The sequence below is a fragment of the Enhydra lutris genome, unplaced genomic scaffold, assembly GCF_002288905.1.
Source record: "Enhydra lutris kenyoni isolate GAN:26980312 unplaced genomic scaffold, ASM228890v2 scaffoldscaffold13, whole genome shotgun sequence".
NCBI lineage: Eukaryota > Metazoa > Chordata > Mammalia > Carnivora > Mustelidae > Enhydra > Enhydra lutris.
In genome coordinates, this window is record NW_019154097.1 from 39,152,017 (window position 1) to 39,173,688 (window position 21,672).

Below are 21,672 nucleotides of genomic sequence, written 5' to 3' on the forward strand. Positions count from 1 at the left end.
GCCCGCCCCCGCCCCCGCCCGCGCCCCCGCGCCCCCGCCCCCGGCCCGCGCCCCCGCCCGCGCCCGGCCCGCGCCCGCGCCTCACCCGTCTGGCGGTCCAGGGCCTGCGTGAACTGGTTGATGGCCGGCGGCACCTTCAGCCGCTTGTAGAGGATCGCGCGCTGCCGCTGCAGCCGGATGTAGCGCGGCCACTTGACGAAGCGCGTCAGGTCGCGCTTGGGCTGGATGTCCTGACCTGCGGGGCGGCGGGCGGCGGGCGGTGGGCGGGCGGCCGGGGCCGGGCGGCGGGCGCCGGGGCATCAGCGATCTTGGTGGTGCGCGTCGTCACGCGGCTCAGATAGCAAATATCCGCTCACATCATCTGCGCCCGGCGCCGCGCCCCGCGCCCCGCGCCCCGCGCCCCGCCCGCCGCGCGCACCCACCGATGCCGAAGTTCTTGGGCCGCTTCTCGAACAGCGGGTTCACCACCTTCTTGGCCTCCTGCTTCTTCACGACGGCGGGGGCCGGCGCCACCTTCTTCCCCTTCGCCTTCTTCCCCTTCGGCTGCGCGAGACGCAACGCGCTGGGGCCGGGTCCGCGCGTCGCCGCCGGCCTCGGCGACCCCGCGGCCACGTCCGTCGGCGACACCGCCCACCGGCCGAGCCGGAGCCCGCCCGGTCCCCGGGCTGCGCGCCCCTAAGAGCACGGCGGGCGCGGAACCCACAGCCGAGGCCCCCGGGGCGGCCCCCAGGGTGCGGCGCGCCCCGCATTGCGGCGCTGCACTCCCCGCCCGGGCCCTCCTGCCCGCACTCCCGGCAGCCGCCAGGATGACACCCGGCCTGGGGCGTCCCTGCCGGGCCCCGCGGGGCTCCCCTAGCGCGGGACGGCAGAAAAAGCCCCGCGCAGCCCCGCGCTGAAGAGGATGGCCGCGGATAGAAGCCGGACCCCGGGCCGACAGAGCCCACCGCGAAGCCACTCACCATCTTGTGTTCCTGAGAGACAGAGACAGAGAGAGAGAAAGGATGGAGAATTGTGGGTAATATGTAGGCGACCTCGGAAATCGCGAGAACTGGCGCCTGCGCGGGATTTCGAACTTAAAGAGACAGGACTGCCCTCGCCAGCCTCCGGTCGGGGGCGGTGCCTCAGCGCGGCCGCTTAGCGGCCCGGAACCGGCGGCGGGGAGCCAGGCCTTCCGTGGGGGCAGCGCGCTCGTCTGCACCCCGCCGCAGCCTGCACCCAGCCGGGTCGCCCCGGGCTCTGCGGACCAGGTGCGGGCGTCGGGGCGGGGTCGCCATCTTTTCTCAGGTGTGACCCCCCCCGCCAGCGCCCCCGCTACGGAGAGGCTCCCGGGTTCCGAGTTCGGTCGGTCGGCGGCGTGCAGACCCCAGGCCGGTCTGTCCGGGGCGCGCGGCCGCGAGGCGCCCGGCGCGGGGCGGGGGGGAGGGTGGTCCCGGCCTGGAGCAGGGGGTGCGGCGGGGGCGGAACCCGAGGGAGGCCTCGGCCGGGGGGCGGGCGCTCGCAGGCCTCCGGCGGGCGCGCAGGGCGGGCCGCGGCGCTGAGCGGTCGGGCCCGGGAGCCCACGGTTGCGCGGGTGTGTCCCACGGCAGGCCGCGCTGAGGTCGCGGTTCTGCGGAGCCGGGGGCGGCTCCGCTCACGCCGGACCGTGGCTCCCAGGTGTCGCCGCCGCGCCGCGCCGCCGGAGGCCCCGCCATGGCCCAGCAGAGAGCCCTGCCGCAGAGCAAGGAGACGCTGCTGCAGTCTTACAACAAGCGGCTCAAGGACGACGTCAAGTCCATCATGGACAACTTCACCGAGATCATCAAGACCGCTAAGGTGGGGGCGCGCAGGCCGGCGCCTGACGCTCTGAGACCAGGGGAAGGGGGCGGCTTAGGGTGTGGCCTGCGGTGAGCTCGGTGGCCGCCGGCTGCGGTCAGGGGTCACAGGGTGGGGGTCTGCTCTCAGGGCGCAGGTGCTCCGTGCCTGGTGGTGACCCCGGGCAGAGAACGCACAGGCCAGGCCTTTGTCTGCTCGGGGAAAATATTGGGGAGGGCAGCAGGGGAGTGGGGAGTAGCAAACAGGGCAACGGATAAATATGCAGGCCAGCTGGTTAGGGACCCTGCTGAGATGGCCAGGCTGCCCTGTGCAGCGCCACGTAGCCCGCGCTCGGGTCTGGATGGAAACCGCACTTCTCCATGCCTCCGTTTCCCCTGCATTCTAAGGCCCCCCTGGTGAATGGGTGACTGTGTAAAGCGATTGATCGATTGATCGCTATGGGGCCTGACGCCGGCTCCGATGTGGTTGCTGTCGTGCGAGCGCAGTCAGGGAGAAAAGGTGGGGAAGGCCCCGCGGGTGGTGAGAACAGGTCAGGATCGGGTCTGCCAAGCCTGGCGGGCCGCCCCGCAGCAAGTGGAGGGGGTCTTGCGGCTGCTGTAGACCCGGGGGAACGGTTAGAGCTGTGAAGAAGCAAGCCAGCCTATCCGTAGCGTGCGCTCACTGTGTCATGCCTGTGTCATGCCGAGTCGCGAGAGCTACCATGTTCCATCACACTTATCCTTCACAAGAGCTACGTGGGCAGGTACTGCTGTCCTCTTCGTTTCTAGAGGGAGAAACGAGGCTCAGAAGGCTTAGTAACTTGCCAAGGTTATTCTGTTCACAGCCGTCAGAGCCAGGATTTGAACCCAGCAACCCAGCTCCTCACTTTAGGGTGCCCTGTCCCCAGCCTGGGCTTGGTAAGGAAGCCCTGTCCACATGGATGGGCGGGAGTGAGTAGCCTGCACTCGGGCCAGGCCAGGCAGCAGCACCCCAGGCTCCTCCATTTACTGTCGGAGACACCTGGGGTGCGCACTCCGAGCGGCCCCTGCTTCGGCTTTGCCCACCTGTAGACCCAGGATGGCGCTCCACAAGATCACTGTGGTTGAGCCCTTAGCATGGTGTCTGGCAGTCTGGAAAGCGCTCAGGAAACAGTGGCTCCGAAGACATACATCGTGTCTTTATGCATTCAGCAGCTCGGTTTACTGCGCGTCAGAGCTCCTGAGCCCATTTGTACCTAAGAGAGCTCCACACCCGCAAGAAGACGTGACCTAGACTTCTTTCCCTGTAGGTGGCACAGAGTCAGGGTCCACAGGCATCCATTTTCCCAACGAAAGTGCCCGTGAGCGCGTGAGAACAGAACAGGAAGGCATGAGGCCAGCCCAGATCTGGCCAGCAGGGCACGGTGGAGAAGGCAGAGCGGATGGCAGGCAGGAGGCAGCAGGTGTGGGTGTCCTGCAGTGGGCCAGTGCCCCTGGGCTGGGGAACCTGCCAATTTTGGGCTTATTTTGGGCTTTTTTTGTCTGCCCTCCAGATCGAGGACGAGACACAGGTGTCGAGGGCCACTCAGGGTGAGCAGGACAATTACGAGATGCACGTTCGCGCTGCCAACATCGTGAGTCGCTGGGTGGAAAGGGCAGGGCCCAGACTGCAGGAGTCTGTGGTCCCACTTTTGGGGGGGATGGGCAAACCACTTCTCGGGAGACTCCCCTCAAGAGGAGGGCTGGCTGGCAGCTGTGTGAGGGGCAGCGGGTAGCCAGCCACGCGTGTCCCAGAGAGCGCCGTGCAGTGGTTAGAGAGGGGCAGACGTTTGCTTGCCCACGGCAAAGCTCCTGGAGATTCATCACGAAAGCAGAAGCAAATTGCCGAACAGACCAAGATGTGCGTTTTAATCCCTCCTCATGTCACGGGACAAACACGGGGGCCAAACGTTTCCATGGATGTGTGCCCTCGGGTGCAAGTCATAGGAAATGCCCAACTGGCCTGCTCGCTCCCCCGAGGAGGGGCACCGGCAGCCGCCCCACGGGACGGTAGTTTTAGCTGTGGAGCTTGTGGCTTTGAGAAGCATAACCCGTGTAAAGGGAGGTCAGCACCCCTACAGCGGCAGCAAGTGATTGGAGGGGGGCTGGGAAGCTGGGGGCGCCTGCCTTCAAAGCACGTCTTGCAGTCAGGGTGGGAGCCCTGGACCCCGTCCTTTGCATTGCTCACTTCCGCCACGACCCGGTGAAGGTCAGTGCTGTAGTCCCACTCGACAGAGGAGGAAATGGCAGCTGCGCCCAGCGCCAGGCGCCCGGGGGCAAGGCCGCTGCGCCTCCCTCACCACCTTGCACGGGTTCTGATGGCCACAGGTCCGAGCCGGTGAGTCCCTGATGAAGCTGGTGTCTGACCTCAAGCAGTTCCTCATCCTCAACGACTTCCCGTCCGTGAACGAGGCCATCGACCAGCGCAACCAGCAGCTGCGAGCCCTGCAGGAGGAGTGCGACCGGAAGCTCATCGCCCTGCGGGATGAGGTCTCCATCGACCTATACGAGCTGGAGGAGGAGTATTACTCGTCCAGGTACCGATAGGGCTGGACCCTGCGCGGAGCACAGCTGGGGGCCCCAGCCCGGCCTGCAGCCCTGAAGGCCCCGTGTTTGCAAACCCTTCCTGCTCTTGGCACAGATACGTGCCCTGGTCTTAGAGCAGAGCGCACGTCAGAGCGAGTGACGGACAGACACCTGACGCCACCTGCCAGGCCCCCGGCGGCGGCGGGATGAAAATCACAGGACTTCAGGGGCGGGCCAAGCCCCAGAGGGGAGGGCAGAGCCAGCGTTCCTGCTGGGGCTGCCCGCTGCCTCACTCTGGGCCTGCGCACCTCTCTTAGCTATTCAAACATTCCCACCAAGCCCGGGCTAGCTTCCCTGGCAGCCCAGGCTCATGCCCAGAATGGGCAGGGTGCCAGTGCTTGCCTAGGGATTTCGTTCCGTGTGGGCATCCCAGACCTTCAGCATGTGTGTCAGGGTCCATGGTGGTGGGGGGTTGGGAAGGAGGAAGAAACCCGAGCAGAGGATGGCCTCGAAAGCTGGGCCTGGGGTACCCAGACCACCGAGTTCCTGTCCAGCTCAGCCTGGTTCACAGACCAGAGCCTGTCTACATGTTAGGCCCATGCTGGGCCCCAGGGATATGGCAGTGGGAAAGACCCATCACCCCAGCCCTCGTGCACTACTTGGAATCCTGAGACCCGAATCATCTGAGTGCGACGGGTCCGGAGGAACGAGAGTCCAGGTGTAATATACACAAGGGAAACTGAGGCTGGAGACAGGGAGGCCTTGCACCTCTGTCCCTATCAGCACAGAAAGTGAAGTCTCAGTTCAGACGGAGCAGTGTCCCCCATGCCCTTGCCCAGACAAACACGTCCTTCCTGTGGTGGCTTTCAGATGCTCCTTTTTGCCCCACAGAGGCCATGCTGGGGCCACAGATGCCCAGAGCCAGCATGGTCTGTGGTCTCGCCTTGGTTTCCCTGCCCTGTACTCAGGGCTGGCCCTCACTGTCCCTGGCCCTCTTGGCCTCTGTGGGAAGGACAGTGCCACTGTCCAGCTGGAGCGGTTCTAGATTTTTCCAGAGGGTTCTGAGGCCACCTCTGGTCCCTGATACCCACCGGCCCAGCAAACATGTGAGCACCTCGTACACACCAGGCCTTCAGAGAAGGGTCCCGAGTGGGTCCCTGGGGTGGGTGTACCATCTGTGTCTCAGACCATGCCGGGGGACATGGTTCACAGCCCCGTGGATTTTGCAGAATCCCTTTACGTCCCTGTGTTTGTTTCCTGTCGCCCCCAAGGGCCGGGTTTGGGGGCTGGGTGGTTCCAGGACAAGCATTTATTCCTGCCTCTTGTTGAAGGCCGGGTTGGGGTGGTGGGGAGGGACATGCCCAAAGTCACTTTGACAAGACTGGAGAACCCAGGGCCCCGAGTGCCAGCCTTCCCACGTCCTGCCCTGCCAGCGTCTGGTTCACCCAGGGGGGTTCCTTGCTGTCCCCAGGGACTTGGGAGGCGTACTGTGTAAGGCCAGGACTTAGTCACGGCCGCCAGGCTGTGCGCCCTCCCCGGAAGCCCCTAACACAGGCTGCCGTGCCCTGCATGCCCGTGTCCCCGCTCACCTGCTCTCTGCTCACGACTCGCTCTTTCTCTGCCTCTCGCCCTCTGCTCTCCTTGGGACGCCACTCTGCACCCAAACCCCCGAAGGCAGGAGCAAGGGAGGGAGTGAGGTTGGGGTCAGATAGGTGTGGGACCTCGGGGCTCTAGTCACCCCTGGACAGCTCTGGTGAGCCATGCCCCTCCCCTGAATCCCCACCCAGGTCTTGCCATGCACAGCCAGGCCAGCGCTGCTGACCCAGGCAGAGGCAGGGAGACCGAGTTCGGAGGCCTACAGGCCTCTCATCCTGCTGGTACAGTGGTGCAGCACGGAACACCAGGGCCCCTGGTTCTGCCCCTCACGCAGGCAGAGGTCCTGCTGGGCAGAGAACCTAGGAACAAGACAGGGTCTGCTGTTGGGGTCCTCGCAGAGTGTAGTGACTGTGAAGAGACCATAGCAAGCTCCAGACGCTCGTTTCTGGGGCATCTGGAGCCAGGATGGGAGGCGGTGGGACGGGCTGGCTCAAGCTTGCGGCTACTCAGCTGTGAAACATACTTGGTCGGTCAGCGGGAGGGTCACACAGCCTTTTGGAGGCTGGTCCTGGAGCCCCGTGCCCGGTAGGATGCCATACTGGACCCAGAAGCAGGGGCGGCCCCACGTGCCCCTGGTAGCCAGGCGTGCCTGGAGAGGGGCTAGCACAGAGAAGAGGAGGGAAAGGCAGGTCTGGGGTGTGGTCTGTGTTTTCTTAACTTTGCTTCTGTCTTGCTTCCCTGCCCCTGCCCCCCGCCCTGGCTTCCGCCCGTCTCTGCCCGCTGCTGTCTCTCCCTGGGTTTCTGGTGGTGGAAAAGCTCGAGTCCTGGCGAAGCTAGCGGCCGGCCTCTGTGCGAAGCGTACTGGGGGCTGGACCTCGACACAGACTCCGCTGATGGCCGCTCGGCCCCCGTGCTGGCGTCCCCGGAGCCCAGCGCTGGCCCCCTGCAGGCTGCGGCCCCTGCCCACTCCCATGCCAGCGGCCCTGGCCCCACAGAGCACGCCTGAGCCTCCCAGTGCTCCCCTCCCTGCACCCCTAGGTTCTGAGGAGGTGTGGTGTCCCCTCCGGGCTCGCCACAACTTTGCTTCTTTTAGCCTTGCTTCCCATTGGGCAGCTGCGGTGGGCTCCTTGGGAGCTTTGGCCCAGGGCCTGCCACCCCCCCACCCCCTGCCAGGAGCGTTGGCGGGGGGGCGGGTAGTTCCCCCAGCCGTTTCCAAGGTGGCCCACCTCCCGAGTGGTCACCTCTGTTCATGACCCTCCTGGCCTGCTGGGCAGAAGGTTCCTGGACAGTCCTGTTGGCCCCAGGAGTGGGCCAGGAGGATGTGCAGCTACTTAAAAGCTGTAGGGTGGTGCTCAGAGTGAACCACACTGGCCAAGTCCAGACTCTCCCTCCCAGGGCAGGCCTCCTGTGCAGAGCCACACCCACTGCCTTGTCCTCAGGGTCCCTACACTAGCTGACTGTCCCCAAGGGCTGTGGCGGCAGGGAGAGAGATCTGCCTGCCGCTTTTGTGGAAGCAAGGACTGGGACCTTCCTAATTTCTGCCACATGTGTTTTCATCGTTTTGTAATAACAGTTGAATAAAAACAGCTCTGCCCCTTTGCATCGGTTGGCACTCTCTTGTGAGGCCTGGCCCACCCTGGGGCCACCGTTGGCTTCCCACCGGCTGCTGGGAGAGCGGCTCTGGGCTCTGACTGCACAGCCTTGGGCCTTGGGCAGGGATGTGGTCAGTGTGGGACCGTCACTGCATTGCCATTGCCTAGAACTGCCAGAGACCCGGAAGGTCCTTAATATTTGGTGATTGAAAAGCCACTGCCATTCCTGCACGTTACAAAGTCCAGGTGCCTGTGTCTCTGGGCCCTGCTGTCCTCATCGCACCTGGAGTCAGTGCTGTGGTGCCCTGCGCTACTGGGTGGAGCAGGGGAGTTCAGAAGGGGCTGAAGCGTTGTGTCTGCAGTCACGGAGCTGGGAATGAAGCGGCAGAAATCAGGACTCAACCCACAGGGAGTGCTGGGCCCAGTGCCTCGCACAAGGCTCAATGCTGGGGAATCACACCAGAACCGGGACTTCAACCCTGTGCCATCACCAGCAGGCCTTACCTCCTCATGAAGGAGACATCAGCTGGTATGTGGGGAGGTGACAGCCCACAAGTGTCTCAAGGAAGGGGGACACACACAAGCTGAATTATGCTGGGTCCCGGAGACACCTCACCCCACCCCCCACCCCCCACAGCCAAGCAGAGGCACCGTGCAGGTTGGAGCATGGGCCTGGGGCCCAGCCCTGGCTCTGGTCCTGGTTTTCTGGGGTGCCCTGGGGAAGTTGTTTTCCCATTGAGAAAGTAGGTAATGATCTCCTCCTCCCAAAGCACCTTCCTTGCAGAAAGAACTTTTATTTAACACTGACAAAGGACAAAGGGATTACAGCCAATGAAGCCCATGTGGGGAAAGGCCTGGAAGGAGTGGACCAAACCTGATGCTGGGCTTTCGAGTCTTCCAATTTCCAAACACCCGAGCAGCGGGATCTCTGCACCACCATGTGACGCTCTCCTGGGCTCGGGCCGCTGTTCCCGTTGGAAAATGAAGTGGTCTCCCCCCTCCTAAAGCGAGGCAGCTCTCCACTGCCACCTCTTCCGCTCCAGCCCACGGCCCTGGCAGCAGAACACACTGGACCAACGGGCTATTTGAGCTCCCCTGGAGCCTGCTTCCAGCAGGTTTTGTCTCCGTGACCTGGGCCAAGCTCCATGTGTTAGGGTCCGCAGTGGCCTCCACGTCGCTAAAGTACTAGGTGGTCCTCAGTCGTAGCACCTGTGTCCCACGAGTCTTACCCTGAGACCGTTCAAAGCCCTGGTGAGGGTGTAAAGGTCGCGTAAAGAACACCCACACGGATGCTTTTCTGGACTCACCTTCTGCACCTTCACTTGCGCTCTCGTTTATAAACCCCACGAAGGGCAGCTGCAGGCCTCATGACCCCGCCCCTCGGAACATGGGCCCGCTCGCCTCTCTAAGAAAACCGACACTCTCTGGGGCCCAAGGCCAGCGTTGGGCCCAACCGACAGAATGATTGTTCATTCCACAATGTCATCTGGGATCGTGACACATACTGACTTCCCCGGTTGTTCTCCAAATGTCTTTTTATACTCGTCTTTATTGTGCTTGCATTTGCTTTACTGTTTCTTCTAGTCTTGAAATCCAGAACAGGGTCAGGGTGGTGGTCTGGAGTGCATCAAGTACAGTTCTGGATATGCTATTTATTTACTGAAAAAAGATCTATCATGGCACCTGCGTGGCTCAGTTGGTTAAGCCTCTGCCTTCTGCTCAGATCATGATTCCAGGGTCCTGGGATTGAGCCCCACATTGGGCTCCCTGCTCAGCAGAGAGCCTGTTTCTCTCTCTCTGCCTGCTGCTCTCCTTACTTGTGCTCTCTCTGTCAAATAAATAAATAAACTCTTAAAAAGTAAATAAATAAGATCTATCCATTTTAGAGTGTGCACGAACGGGGGGGCGGGCAGAGAGACAAAGAGTTGGGGCCAGAAGGAAACAGACACCAATACCTGCCGGGCCTACTGACCCCACCCCCCACCCCCCACCCCCGGGGTATTTTTTTAAAGATTTTGTTTATTTGACACAGACACAGTGAGAGAGGGAACACAAGCAGGGGGAGTGGGAGAGGGAGAAGCAGGCTTCCCACCAAGCAGGGAGCCCGATGCGGAGCTCAATCCCAGGACCCCAGGATCAAGTGGAAGGAAGCCACTTAACAACTGAGCCACCCAGGCGCCCCCGGGGTATACTTTTTAAGGGAGAGCCAAAAGATTTGCTCAAGGCCTGGATGTGGGGAATGAGGGGAGGCAGGGTGGCTTCAAGGCCTGACGCTTGGAGTGGCCGGAGTGGCCGAAACTGAGAGAAGGCAATGGGGGAGGCTGGGTTCTGTACATACCTATGGAGATGTGTCTGGAGTTCGGGGGAGTCATTAGTACCAAGTCAGGAGCCCTGAGGAGGGTCACTGTGCAATAAGAGTTGACAGAAAAGGGAAGCGAGGCCCAGGGAGGAGGGAGCAGGTGGGTAGGAGGAAGGCCTGTCATCTGGGGTTCCCAAACTCCTGGGAGGACAGGATTTCAGGGAAGAGGTAGATCAGCTGGTTAGACCCTCTAGACAACCCTCACAGAAAAGGTAACTGAAAAGTAAGGCCCATCAGTCTAGATTTGCACGCAGAACCCAACTTTCTTCTCCCCGCCCTGTGGCAACTCCACTGCATCCATCACTCCCTGTCCAGGGAAGACCTCAGGAGAGCGTCCAAGACCTCCTGGGAGATGGTGACGGAGAGGAGAGAAGCCCAGACTTACTGCGGGGACCAGAAGTCCCACTGAAAGAGCAGCCATCACCACCCCGCCCGCCCCTATCCCCGTCCCTCAGCGCGTCTGGCTTTGATGGTTAAAACTGACAGTGCCAGAAAGAAGGTGCAGGCGGCTCAGTGAGTGCCGTCCACACATCAGACTGTGTCCACCGAAAATCCGTGCGGGAAGAGGACGAAGCCATCCTCTCCTCAAAACGGCACCCCATGACCGATGAGCGGCAGAAAGTTAAATCTTTACTGCTTCAAACGTACTTATCAGGAGCCTTTTCAAACGGCTTTTGAGGTGGTGATTTATAAATCTAAGCCCCAGGTCCCGCTTCCCCTGCGGAACATCGCAAGGCCCCCTTCCCTGCTCACACCCAGGCAACCCTCCGAGGGCCCCCGTTGTGTCACAGCCTGTCACTGCCATGAATTAGGGAACCAGGCGCAGGGGTCTCCAGGCTCAGGATGGTGAACGTTCCTCTCCCTCCCCTCCTGAGTTTTTACTTATTTACGTATTTTAGACCGAGACCGCGCGGCAGAGGGAGAGGGCGAAGCAGACTCCCCGCTGAGCAGGGAGCCCCACGGGGGGCAGGATCCCAGGACCCCGGGTCATGAGCGGAGCTGAAGGCAGCCGCTCGCCCGACTGAGCCCCCAGGCGACCCCCCACCCCGTGAGTTCTTAAGTCTCAGCTCTGTTCAGAGCGACATCCCGGTGGGTCTTCCCTGAGCGCCCCAGCATCCTCCCTCCCGGCCTTTCTTCTGCACTCCCCGCCCCCGACTCGCTGTGCTCGTGCTGCGTTCTGCCCGGCGCGCCCGGGACGCAAACTCGCCGAGGACACCGCGCCCCGCACAGGGCGTCGGAGGGCCCGCCCTGTCCCAGCACCGTCAGTTTTAACCGTCAAACCCAGACGCGCTGAGGGACGGGGATGTGGGGCGGGGGGTGGTGCTCTCGCCAGCTTCCGCTTGGGATTCGAGTCCCCAGAGGCCTGGACCACGGCCGGTCGGGCCTGTCGCCCCCCGCCCCGGTGCCGAGCGCCTACAGTGTCCGCGGCGCGGTGCTGCGGCCGGGGTGCAGAGGCGGGAGCACCGGCTCCCTCCCGGGGCTCGCCCAGGGCCCACAGAGCTTTGCGCCCCGCCCCGTGCCCCTCTTCCGGCGGGGCCAGGCCTGGCTAATCGAGCACCGCGCGCCGGCGGCTCGGCGCTCGGCCGGCGGCGCCTGCGCAACCCGCGGTTTCCGGCGTGGGTGGCGCGGCGGGAGCCGCTCTGCGGGGAGTCGCGAGGTGTCTGGGAAGCGCGCGTGCCGCCCGAGGAGGCCGCGGAGCGCGCGGCCATGGCTTCTCTGCTGGCCAAGGACGCCTACCTGCAGGGTCTGGCCAGGAAGATCTGCCGCCAGCCCAGCCCGGAGCCGCAGAAGCGCACGTCCGGTAACGCGCCGCCGGGGGTCGGGCCTGGGAGGGCTCGGGGCGGGGGGTGCCCCGCACGCTACCCCGTAGCCTTGCGTTGGGTTAGACGTGTAGGTGCGGGGACAAGCCCGTAAGGTTCTGGGAAGGCAGACGAGGGGTGTCTCAAGTTGCCGCTGTCTCCCCGCTTGTCGTGGGCGTCGGCCTGGGGGTTCCGGGGGACCCCGCTCCGTCTGCTCCCCGGCGGGCAGCTCCTGCGGGGCTTGGAGGAGGTGCCCGGTAGAGTGGGCAGCGTAGGGAGGTCAGGAGGGAACCGGGATGCCTCCGGGCGGCGTGGCGGGGAACTGCTCGTCAGGCAGGTGAAGCAGGCTGGCCGGCCGGGGGTGCTGCCCGGGCCGGGTGGAGGCGAGTGGCGGGGGCTGGCAGGGAGCTAGAGAAAAAACGACTTTGTCCTCATGCAAAGCAAGCGTGTGTTCCGTACACAAGGGGAACAGTTGAGTTCCGGCGCTCCGGGAGGCTCAGTCGGTTAAGCACCTGCCCCTGGCTCAGGTCATGATCTCGGTCCTGGGAGCCAGTCCCGCACCCGGCTCCCAGCTTAGCCGCGAGCCTGCTTCTCCTTCCAAATCTCCCCCCTTGCTCATGCGCGCTCACTCACTTCCTCAAGTAAATAAGTGAAATCCAAAAAACAAAAAAAGTAAAAGGGCGGAAAAGGTAATTTTTTAAAAATTGAGTTTTTCTTTTTAGCAGCTGGGTATAGTTTAGGTTTATGTTGTTTTAGGTTTTTTTAATGAGTGCTGTTTACGCATTAGGACACTCCCCTTTGTGTAGTCGCTTTCTCTGTGTCCGTGGGAACCTTACTTGATGTTAAAATGAAACCTGCGTCATCATTTTTGATGGCGGCACAGCACATCGTCACGCATCCGCTCCTCAGCTCGCTCTCGTAGGTACATGGTATTTGGGTTTCCCCAGTTTCTCCCTCAGACAGCATCGTGATGATGTTCCGAGGCCGTCTTTGTGCGTATCCAGATGGATTCTCACAAGCTGGGACAAGTGTGGACGTTTTTCAGGGATGGGCATGTGTGGCCGGTTTGCTTTCCAGGGTTGGTGGGTCTGAGCTCTGCAGATAAGGGTGGGTCCTCCTGCCTGATTCTCTGTCAGCCTTTTTTGGGGTCAGAGGTTTTGCAAGACCTTTCCTGCGGGTTGAATGAGTCACGAAGGTTCAGACTGCAGTGCTGTTTAACTCTGTGTTTCAGCCGGCAGAACTCGAGGCTCAGAAGCTGCTGGGCCCCCAAAAAAGAAGAGGAGGAAAGCACAGAAGAAATCACGGGAGCGGGAGAAGGCTGTGGAGCTGAAGACCCAGGCTCTGGGGGGAGAATCTCCAGCACCTTCCGGGGCCAGAAAGCCAGCAGTATGTGAGGAGGGAGAGGCCTTCCCCTCCATGCGGTCCCCAGCACATGGGGATGTGGAGCAGGGCCAGCTGACACCAGGTGAAAATGTGGTCCTCGATGACCCTAAGAAAACGTGGTGCTAGGCACACTGGAGTAGCTTGAGACTTTCTAGAGAGAGAGCTCTCAGGGGACAGACTCCAGGGGCTCTGTGGGTGCACGAGATCCCCAGAAGTACGTAGTGGTTCTTGGCCGTTTGGCAGCTGGGTCTGGTGAGGGGCAAGGTCACGTCCCACGAGGACCTGGAGCGGCTTGCCCTGCAGAACCTCACGGCCTGCAGGTGTGTGAAGGGGAGTCACGGGAGCCGACCTGTGAAGAGACGCAGGGAAGCCCAGGCTGCAGAGGTTGGAAGAAATGAGAGATGGCTTTGGCTTGACCTGTAGGAAGTGTTTTGTCGTGCCACACAAGGGTGTCCTGTCCTGGAGGACGTCCTGGGGCCAGTCCAGCCTGAGGAGGTGGAATAGAGTTTCCTGGACTGCCCTGCAGGTGGATGGGCTCTGGCGGTTTGGGGGGGCGGGGAGGGCGGGTTGTGGTGGGCGGCATGTGGAGACTCAGTCTTTGAAGCTGGGCCGTGGGAGAATGGACGGGATGGTCAGGGAGGGGTTTTTTCTCAGTTCTCTGCCTCTTTCCTTGCAGAAACCCTGGTCACAGAGCCCGACTCTCTGTTTGCCCTGGATGTCGTGCGGCAGCAGCTACATGAGAAAATCCGGGAGGCTCGGGGCCAGGTGAGCAGGGAGGCCGCTGGGGTGCAGGGAGCAGTGTTTACCGCGCTGGTTTCCTTGCTCTGCCTGGAGGAGAAGGCGCCTTGGTGCTCTTTGTGGGGTTGTCCCTCCAGCTCTGCCAGCCATTGTGGGGCTATGGGAGGGACCTCAGCTGCTCTTCCCACCCTTGCAGCGGGTCTTGCCAGGGTCTTGGCACTTTGTTAGGCAAGAGATCAGCTGTGGTTTGCATCATCTCAGGGAGCTTCTGTTCCAGGGCCACCCGCCTTGTACGGTCTCTGCCGGGCTACAGATTCCTTGTGCTCTCGGGGGGAGGCCCAACCTCTTCTCTCAGGGAAGCTGCCTTTGCTGAGCCCCAGGCAGCGCTTCCATCCCCGCAGCGCCACGACAGCCCTGTGAGGTAGGCGAGGGCCCAAGCTGAGGTGACCTCGACAGGGAGCGTCAGACCTGCACCAGCTTGGCCTCTCTCTGCTCGCATTGTTGTCTTCTCACTCAGCCTCCAGCTGCCCTTTCCTGGGGACATGCCCTGGACCTCTTGCTGTGTGCGGATGGTCCCCGAGCTTCTTTGTGCAGCTGTCCTGGGACGAGCCCAGGGATCGTTCTAAGGAGTGGTCCAAGCGCCAGGCCCGGCCCCACATGCGGGTCTGCATCAGGCTCATGTAGGGTTCCCTTGTCGGCCTGCAGAGGAAAAGTTCCTTGGTGAGAGCCCAGAGGTCAGATATGCCACTAGCAGAATGGTGCCGCGGTCAGCACGGCACTGAGTCATTCTGACCTGATGCCACTTTTGAGTTGGTGGGTTTGGCTAAGCCTGTCCTCGTCTATGAAATGCTGCAGGACGTGTTTCCTGTGGGACCGTGAGGAAGAGACAATAACCGTGTTTGGAAAGTGCCCTGGTATGATGTGCCTGGGGACGGGAACCCGTACTTCTTACTCAGGGGTCTTAGTGTCCTCTTGGGGGTCCCTCACGTTCTGAGTGATGGATAATTTCACAGGGCACACTGAAGTCAGTGGGGACCTTGTCCTGTGCAGCCGTCTCCTCGCTTGCTTTCCTGCTCTGTGTCCACGCCTCGGACCAGGGCCCCCCAAATTGGGAGGACCTCCCATGTGAATTTCGCTTTCCTCTTCCAGGGCCAAACCGTGGAGCTGTCTCTCGCTGCTTTGGAGAAGAGACGGCGGAGAAAGCAGGAGCGGGGCCGGAAGAAGAGGAAGCGAAAGGAGTTGAGAGCAAAGGAGAAGGCGGCGGAGGCGGCGGATCTGCCCCGTGCGCTACCCCAAGAACCGCTGCGAGAGGACGTACCAGCGGGGCTGCTCTTCAATAAGGTGAGGCCGGACGCAGCCATGGCACGGGGGCACCTAGGCTCTGCCCGTGCCTGGTTGTGGGCTTCTGGCCTCAGCTGCCCGTCTGCAAAATGGGGTCATACTGCAGAGCGTGACCAGTCCCTGCCCACGGGGTGCTTGTGAGCAGTCACAGGAAAGGTACTGTAAAGCTGTAATTCACTGGGGTCGCAACCCTTCTTTCCAAGGTGGAGGTGACTGCAGAGCAAGCGGCCAGCAAGGCCCAGCGCCCGAAGGAGAAGAGGCGGAAGCTGAAAGGGAACCTGGCGCCGCTGACGGGCAGGAACTACCGGCAGCTGCTGGAGCGCCTACAGGCCAGGCAGGCTCTGCTGGAGGAGCTGCGGGGCCGGGACGAGGGGAAGGCGCGGGAGCTGCAGAGCAAGATGCAGTGGACCAGCCTGCTGTACAAGGCGGAGGGCGTGCGCATCCGCGACGATGAGCACCGGCTGCAGGAGGCCCTGAAACGCAAGGAGAAGCGGCGGGCACAGCGGCGGCGCAGGTGGGAGAAGCGCACGGCCCACGTGGTGGAGAAGATGCGGCAGCGGCAGGACAGGCGGCGGCGGAACCTGCGCGAGAAGAGGGCGGCCCGGGCCGAGCGGCGCCTGGAGAAGGCCCGCAGGAAGGGCCGGATCCTGCCCCAGGACCTGGAACGGGCCGGCCTGGCATGAGCCTGTGGCCCTGGGGGGCTGCCCTCCCACCTCATGGGCGGGCGGCGGGAGCTTGGTCTGCACTCCTGGCAGATGGCGGCTCCGTGGGTTCCCCCCACAAGCTGGTTGGGAGGGCTCAGCGCCCCCGGGGGAAGGAAAGGAAGAGTTACCGAGAACGGAGGCCCAGATCCTTCCGAGCTTGGGAGGGGCTGACCGGGTCCGGGTTCCCGCCTTCTCTTGGGAGGCCCAAAGCTGCCCACAAGTCTGGGGGGTGGGAGGCGTGGAAGGCACGAGGGTTGAGGGGCTCTTCCCTGGCTCCTCCTCCCCCTCCCGTGTTGACACGGGCCGGGAACGTGTGGCCTTTGGGACTGCCCGTGTCCGTCCAAAACCCCCCTGGAAGGGAGGAAGCTCAGAACTGCTCCAGCCCAAGTCCAGGGTGGCACCGGCCTCGCCGTGGGCAGAGGGTGGGACCGACGTGGCTGTGACTGGGAGGGCGTCATCCTGAGTGTCTTTGCAAGAGCAGCGAGAGTTAGAGCTTAAGGCCAACACCCACACGGGAAGTGTTAAGATTGTGATACCCGCTGGGGGCCCCCTGGGTGGCTCCGTCGCTCAGACGCGCCTGACTCTCGGGCTTGGCTCTGGTCCGGACTTCAAGGCTCTTGGATCAAGGCCCCCATCAGGCTCCCCCGTCAGCGTGGAGTCTGCTTGAAATCTCTCATGCCCTCCCTCGGTTCTTCCTGCTCGTGCTGTTTCTCTAAAATAAATAAATGTTCGGTGGGGAGAGAACGATGGCGGCCGAGGACGAGCGTGGCGTGCGCTGTGCCGGGAGGAAGGGGGAGCCGGGGCACGCGGAGGGTGTCCGTGCAGGAGAAGGCAGCAGACAGGGACCGCTGGGAGCTAGGACTCGGCGGGGTGATGCGCACCGCCCACAGAGGCGGAGGGATTCCACACACCCCTGCAGGGGAGCAGAACCTCTGCAGACACACAAGACCCGGGTTTGTGGCTCATGAGTCATTCCTCAGTAAAGCCGTTGGTAACTGTTAGGCTGAGCTCCAGTTACATCGATGGTAACGGAAAGGCCGGCGTGGCCATCCTGGCCAGAGCGGACTTGAGGTCCACAGCACCACAGAGGCTAAGGTAGGTCACGGCAGGATGGAGGATGGAGGGGCTCTGACGCCTCCATCAGGGGTGCTGACGCCCCCAGTGACGGAGCTGCAAGTCCCCCAGGGGAAATCTGCGCACAAACAAAGGCAGAGGCATCTGGTGCCTCTCTCAGGCCGAGACACACCAGGCAGAACTCCAGTGGATCGGGAAGATCTAGATGCGGGCTGGGAGCCTGATCTAAGGACCCAGAGCGCTGTGTCTGGACACAAGCGCCCGGCTCGCCACCCACATCTGGGGCAGCAACGACAACTGACCGCCTGGTCCACGAAGCAAGCTCTCTGTCAAGGAATCGGCGTCCTCCCAGGCGTGTTGTCTGGCCACAGCAGGGTTTACTTGTTGGAGTCAAGAGGTGATTGCCGAAGTTCCGCATGAAGAAGTCTGTTCCAAGGAGAACCGTTGTCACAGACCCCAGGAGATGTAACCTCAAGAGGGAATCATGACGACAGACCCAACAGGGAAGGAGGGACATTGCATCTCCGACAAGAAATCCACCAGCCCAGCGGCTCAGCTGGTGAGGACCCCCCTCGCCCTGAAGTCCTGCTCCTGCCCAGGGACTTCCGGTCAGGACAGCCCCTCTAGTGTCCTCATAAAATAACTCTCCTTTCTTTGTCGGACTTTATGGTGGTTTTGCTATAGCTTGCATGTCCCGAATAGTCCCGAATTGTAGTTCTCTGCTATTCCTGAATAAAGCCATTCTGGGGGCAAAGTACTGGTGGTTTTTAGGTCAGCAGGAATCTCCCATTGGCACCGGTTCTTTGGGTGAGACTGAGAAGAAGGAACCTGGCCTTCCCTCCTGTTTGGGGCCCCAGGACTTGAACTAATGCATGTTCAGAAATTCAGAGAGGGGCTGTGACCGATCAGGTAGCCCAAGTGAGGCATCTGTTTGCCAGACCTGGGGACGGGGGACAGAGGATCTCCAGACCTCGGTGGGTCGTGCCATCCAGCTCACCGCACTAGTCTGGCAGGAAGTCATGGGAACCTTGCATACGTGGCCTGTGGGAATAAAAGTTCGCTGCATGTTCTCTGCTGTTGGGTCGTGACACCTGCGTTGGCCCTGGGAGCTCAGTTATGGTGTCATAGCAGCGTTCCAGCTTCAGAGAGGAGCCACCATGCTGCTTTTCCAAGGCGACTGAGCTCTGCATGTGGCAAAGGTGCGTCTTCCCGATCCCCCCCTGACCATCTGCTGGGTGGGTGAGCAGGTGACATGACCAGGCTCCTCCGCATCTTCCTCTCCATGGGGATTTCTGACGTTTCTGTTATTCCAGGGCGTGTCTGGGAGCTTCGTGTACCTTAGTGCAGACCTCAGTGGACTCCAGGCTTTGTGTGGGCTGCAGAGGCGAGCACTGAATCCGTCCTCGTTCCCTAGCTAGCCCATCGGACCTTGGTCGCACACGCCAGCCATTCTGGGATTGCGTCCCTCCTGGCCAAGCACTTCCAGGATCAGCTCCCACATACTTCCCTGATTTTTCTTTTCCCAATATAAAGCAGCAAATGTTTCTGTTCACTTAGTGAGTTCAACCTTCCTATTTTGACCTTGTAATTGGGTACTCGGGGCCTGTTGAGGTCCGACTCCACTTGTAGGTCTAGAGATCGGAAGGCGAGATGGATGTAGCAATGAGGAAGCCGGCTCCTCGCGGTTTTGCAGAGAACCTGAAACTGGTCTGTTCAACCGGTAAAGTCATCAGTTAAGAAAACAGGCAGACTCCACGTGGGATCTGAAAGCTTTTGTCTGCAAGCACCACGTGTTCTCACATTTCACTGGCCCAAACCAGTCCCACGGCTGCACCCAACTTCCAGTGGGCACAGAAATGCAACCCACTCAGGGCCCGGAGGGAGGGCCAGGGTGCTTTGAAGAGGCTGATACCTCCTGAGCAGAGGCTGGCTGCCAGCGCTCTTGGCGCACATTTCTACATCAGTCTCGGCTCTCAGCGGCAAGCCGTGGGTGACACGTCTGTGGACCTGAGCGGTAAGGGGATGAAGAGATTAGGGCACGTCCACCCTGAAGCAGTCAGCACGAAGCTGGTATTTCTTCTTTCCGAAGGCACCAACGCCAGCTAGGAAAATAAAAACAGAAAACAAGACGATCTTGTTGTAAGTAGGAGGCATTGGTGTCCCGACCCACACAGCAGCTGACGGCGCAGAAGCCAGCAGGAATCGAATAGGAGCAAAATGCAGTGAGGAGGGGATGTCTTTGGTCATAGCTCTTGGGAGGACCCGTAAGTCCCCTCTCCGAGAGGCAAATGCAAAGCCTGTGTCAGCTTCAGGAATGTGAGGGGCAGAATGGCAGCTGGAGCCCATGTGGGAGTTTGGTCCTGGGAAGAGGAGTGTGGCATGGGGGCAAAGACTCAACCACCTGGCCGGAGCACCTCTGTGGGGGGCTGGGGTGACCGTGACATTGCCCTGAGACTGTTCCTACAGCTTCCTGTTCTCTCCGACTCGGGGGTGTAAAGGCTGAAGCTACACACCCAGCCCTCGGTTATAAGGAAAGTCCTGTTGCTCTGAAAGATAATCATGTTTCATCCTGCTTCCGTGACCTGTGCAGATACCTGTGTCGGGAAGAAGCTTACTCTGTCATGAGTTTCCACGTGGGAATTTGCATGAGATCTGTGTAGAAATACCACCCGATGCAAAGGAGAGAGCCAGGGACAGGTGCACTTGAAGAACCCATGCCAAACACTTTTTGCCAGTGAATTTTCTCAAATATTTCCTCAGGAATAAAAAAAAACAGAAGCAAAAGCCAATCACCTCTCTAAAGGAAGCCCAAAGTAGAAAAACGACCTTGCAGAGGCAATAGTGAGTCAACAGAAGGATTGAAAAATATCAGGCAAGGAGCGCCCGGCTGGCTCAGTCCATGGAGCATGTGACTCCTGATCTCAGGGTTGTGAGTTCAAGCCCCCACTGGGTGTAGAAGTCACTTAAAAATAAAAAATTCTAAAATATGTCAGACAAGCTCAGAATGGGAGAAAAATAGGTCATCACAGAAGTAGAATTGAAGCAGCGTAAGATGGCTTCCTATGACAACAAGCATTCTCAGCGACTGTCCACTGAAGAGCGTATCATGCAAGACGCAAGAGGAGATGGGCTGAATGGCCTTCAAGCTCTTCATGTCTGTTCATTCAGATCAGCTGGACACAGAGTAATCCCGACCCCTAAAGGTGTGACACCATGCAGCGTGACGTATACCGAGAGTGGGCGCTACAAATTTTCAAATACAGGGTGGTCGTAATTAGTCCACGAATATTAACTCACTGTAAAGTAAATCTTAATACCCTAAACAAAAGAAGAGCACCACAGGCAATGTTAACTTTCTTGAGTTGTTGCAAATAATAATAATAATAATAATAAAATAAAAACTGCTACCCTCAAGTAATTTTCAAAGGTCGCTCAGGAACTGGGAGGAAAGCAAGTGGACAGGGGCATTGGAGTTGGTGGGCTGAGCTCAAAGAAATGAGCTGATTTTTTTTTTTTTAAGATTGTATTTATTTAAGAAAGAGAGAGCATGAGCAGGGTGGAGGGGCAGAGGGGGAGAGAGAAGCAGACTCCCCACCAAGCAGGGAAGCCAAAGTGGGGCTCAATCCCAGGACCATGGGATCATGAACTGAGCTGAAGGCAGATGCTTATCTAACTGAGCCACCCAGGTGCCCCAGGAGTAAACTGATTTTATTACTTAGGTTAAAAGACAAGAAATAAAAAGTAAATTAGAGGGGCGTCTGGGTGGCTCAGTGGGTTAAAGCCTCTGCCTTCTGCACAGGTCATGATCCCAGGGTCCTGGGATCAAGCCCCACATCGGGCTCTCTGCTCAGCGGGGAGTCTGCTTCCCCCCTCTCTCTGCCTGCCTCTCTGCCTACTTGTGATCTCTGTCTGTCAAATAAATAAATAAAATCTTTTTTAAAAAAAAGTAAATTAGACATCCCCATTAAAAAAGAACAGCAAACGACAGGGAAGCAGAGAAAAGGACTTGGTGTGGGTAAGAGGAGATGTGAATCACACAACATCAAATCTACAAACTATTAACAAAGGAAGAAGAAAAGGTTATTTGGCCTAATTCTATGCAAATAGATTTGAAAATCTGAACAAAATAGATCATATCCTAGGAAATACAATTTAGCAAAGGTGATTTTGGAAGAGAGAGCAGACTGCTTTTCGTAAAGGAAATGGAGAAAATGTCTAGAGTTAACCCTGTCACAAAATAAATAATAATGATGGAATAAAATGAGGTCCAAAATTTTACAGAATCCTACCCAAAAGCCTACAGAACAGATCATTTTGATTCATGTACACTTCCCAGAAAACAGAAATTTTGCTTCTAGATTACTTGTATGAATGAGCGTAACGTCAGTAGTGAAATGCAACGGCACAGAGGAGAAGAGGACAGAGGAGCAGCACTTAAGGTCCGGCAGAGCCTGCTGGCAAGGAGGCGCCTCCGAGCCTCCCCCCTTCCTGGGACAGGGCCTGCCACGTAACAGGCCATCACCAACAGCCACTGAGTACGTGAATGTTTACGCACCAGGTTCTGCTGGGGGCACAACGCCAGGATGTCTTACCTTTGCCTATGGTCCCCGTATTCTGGAGGCACATGAAGCACCATTCGGTGGTGCGGGGAGGGCTCCCGTGGGGCGCTGCCAGTGCATCGCAGGGGAACTGAGGCACGGCCCCTGACATGGGCCTGCGGTGCTAGGGAAGACGCCCCAGGGGAGCAGTGTG

General features: G+C 60.0%; 3 protein-coding genes across 5 annotated transcripts in view; 2 read left to right on the forward strand and 1 right to left on the reverse strand.

The window, feature by feature from the left end:
- LOC111145750 (ribosomal protein L7a) overlaps window positions 1-1,040 on the reverse strand; it is a 2,891-nt gene extending 1,851 nt beyond the window's left edge. Inside the window, exons 1-3 of the mRNA XM_022500933.1 lie at window positions 960-1,040; window positions 423-543; window positions 86-235 (exon numbers count right to left, since the gene is read on the reverse strand). Coding sequence (XP_022356641.1) covers window positions 86-235; window positions 423-543; window positions 960-962 — 274 coding nt within the window. The 5' untranslated portion in view covers window positions 963-1,040. The remainder of the gene's footprint in view (window positions 1-85; window positions 236-422; window positions 544-959) is intronic.
- Window positions 1,041-1,586: 546 nt separating this feature from the next.
- LOC111146289 (mediator complex subunit 22) lies at window positions 1,587-7,530 on the forward strand. Its single transcript, XM_022501778.1, has 4 exons — window positions 1,587-1,812; window positions 3,323-3,403; window positions 4,137-4,345; window positions 6,747-7,530. The coding sequence occupies exons 1-4, from the start codon at window positions 1,690-1,692 to the stop codon at window positions 6,934-6,936; spliced, it is 603 nt and encodes a 200-aa protein (XP_022357486.1). The 5' UTR covers window positions 1,587-1,689; the 3' UTR covers window positions 6,937-7,530.
- Window positions 7,531-11,501: 3,971 nt separating this feature from the next.
- LOC111146059 (surfeit 6) lies at window positions 11,502-19,808 on the forward strand. Of its 3 annotated transcripts, XM_022501436.1 has the most exons (6): window positions 11,502-11,682; window positions 12,912-13,120; window positions 13,439-13,447; window positions 13,757-13,828; window positions 14,951-15,142; window positions 15,346-19,808. In XM_022501436.1, exons 1-6 carry the CDS (start codon window positions 11,589-11,591, stop codon window positions 15,823-15,825), a joined length of 1,056 nt encoding a protein of 351 aa, XP_022357144.1. In that variant the 5' UTR covers window positions 11,502-11,588; the 3' UTR covers window positions 15,826-19,808. The 3 variants fall into 3 exon arrangements, with proteins under 3 accessions (XP_022357144.1, XP_022357142.1, XP_022357143.1); XM_022501434.1 differs by lacking the exon at window positions 13,439-13,447 and having other exon boundaries at window positions 12,912-13,145; window positions 13,740-13,828; XM_022501435.1 differs by lacking the exon at window positions 13,439-13,447 and having other exon boundaries at window positions 12,912-13,066; window positions 13,682-13,828.
- The last annotated feature ends 1,864 nt before the right edge of the window (window positions 19,809-21,672 follow it).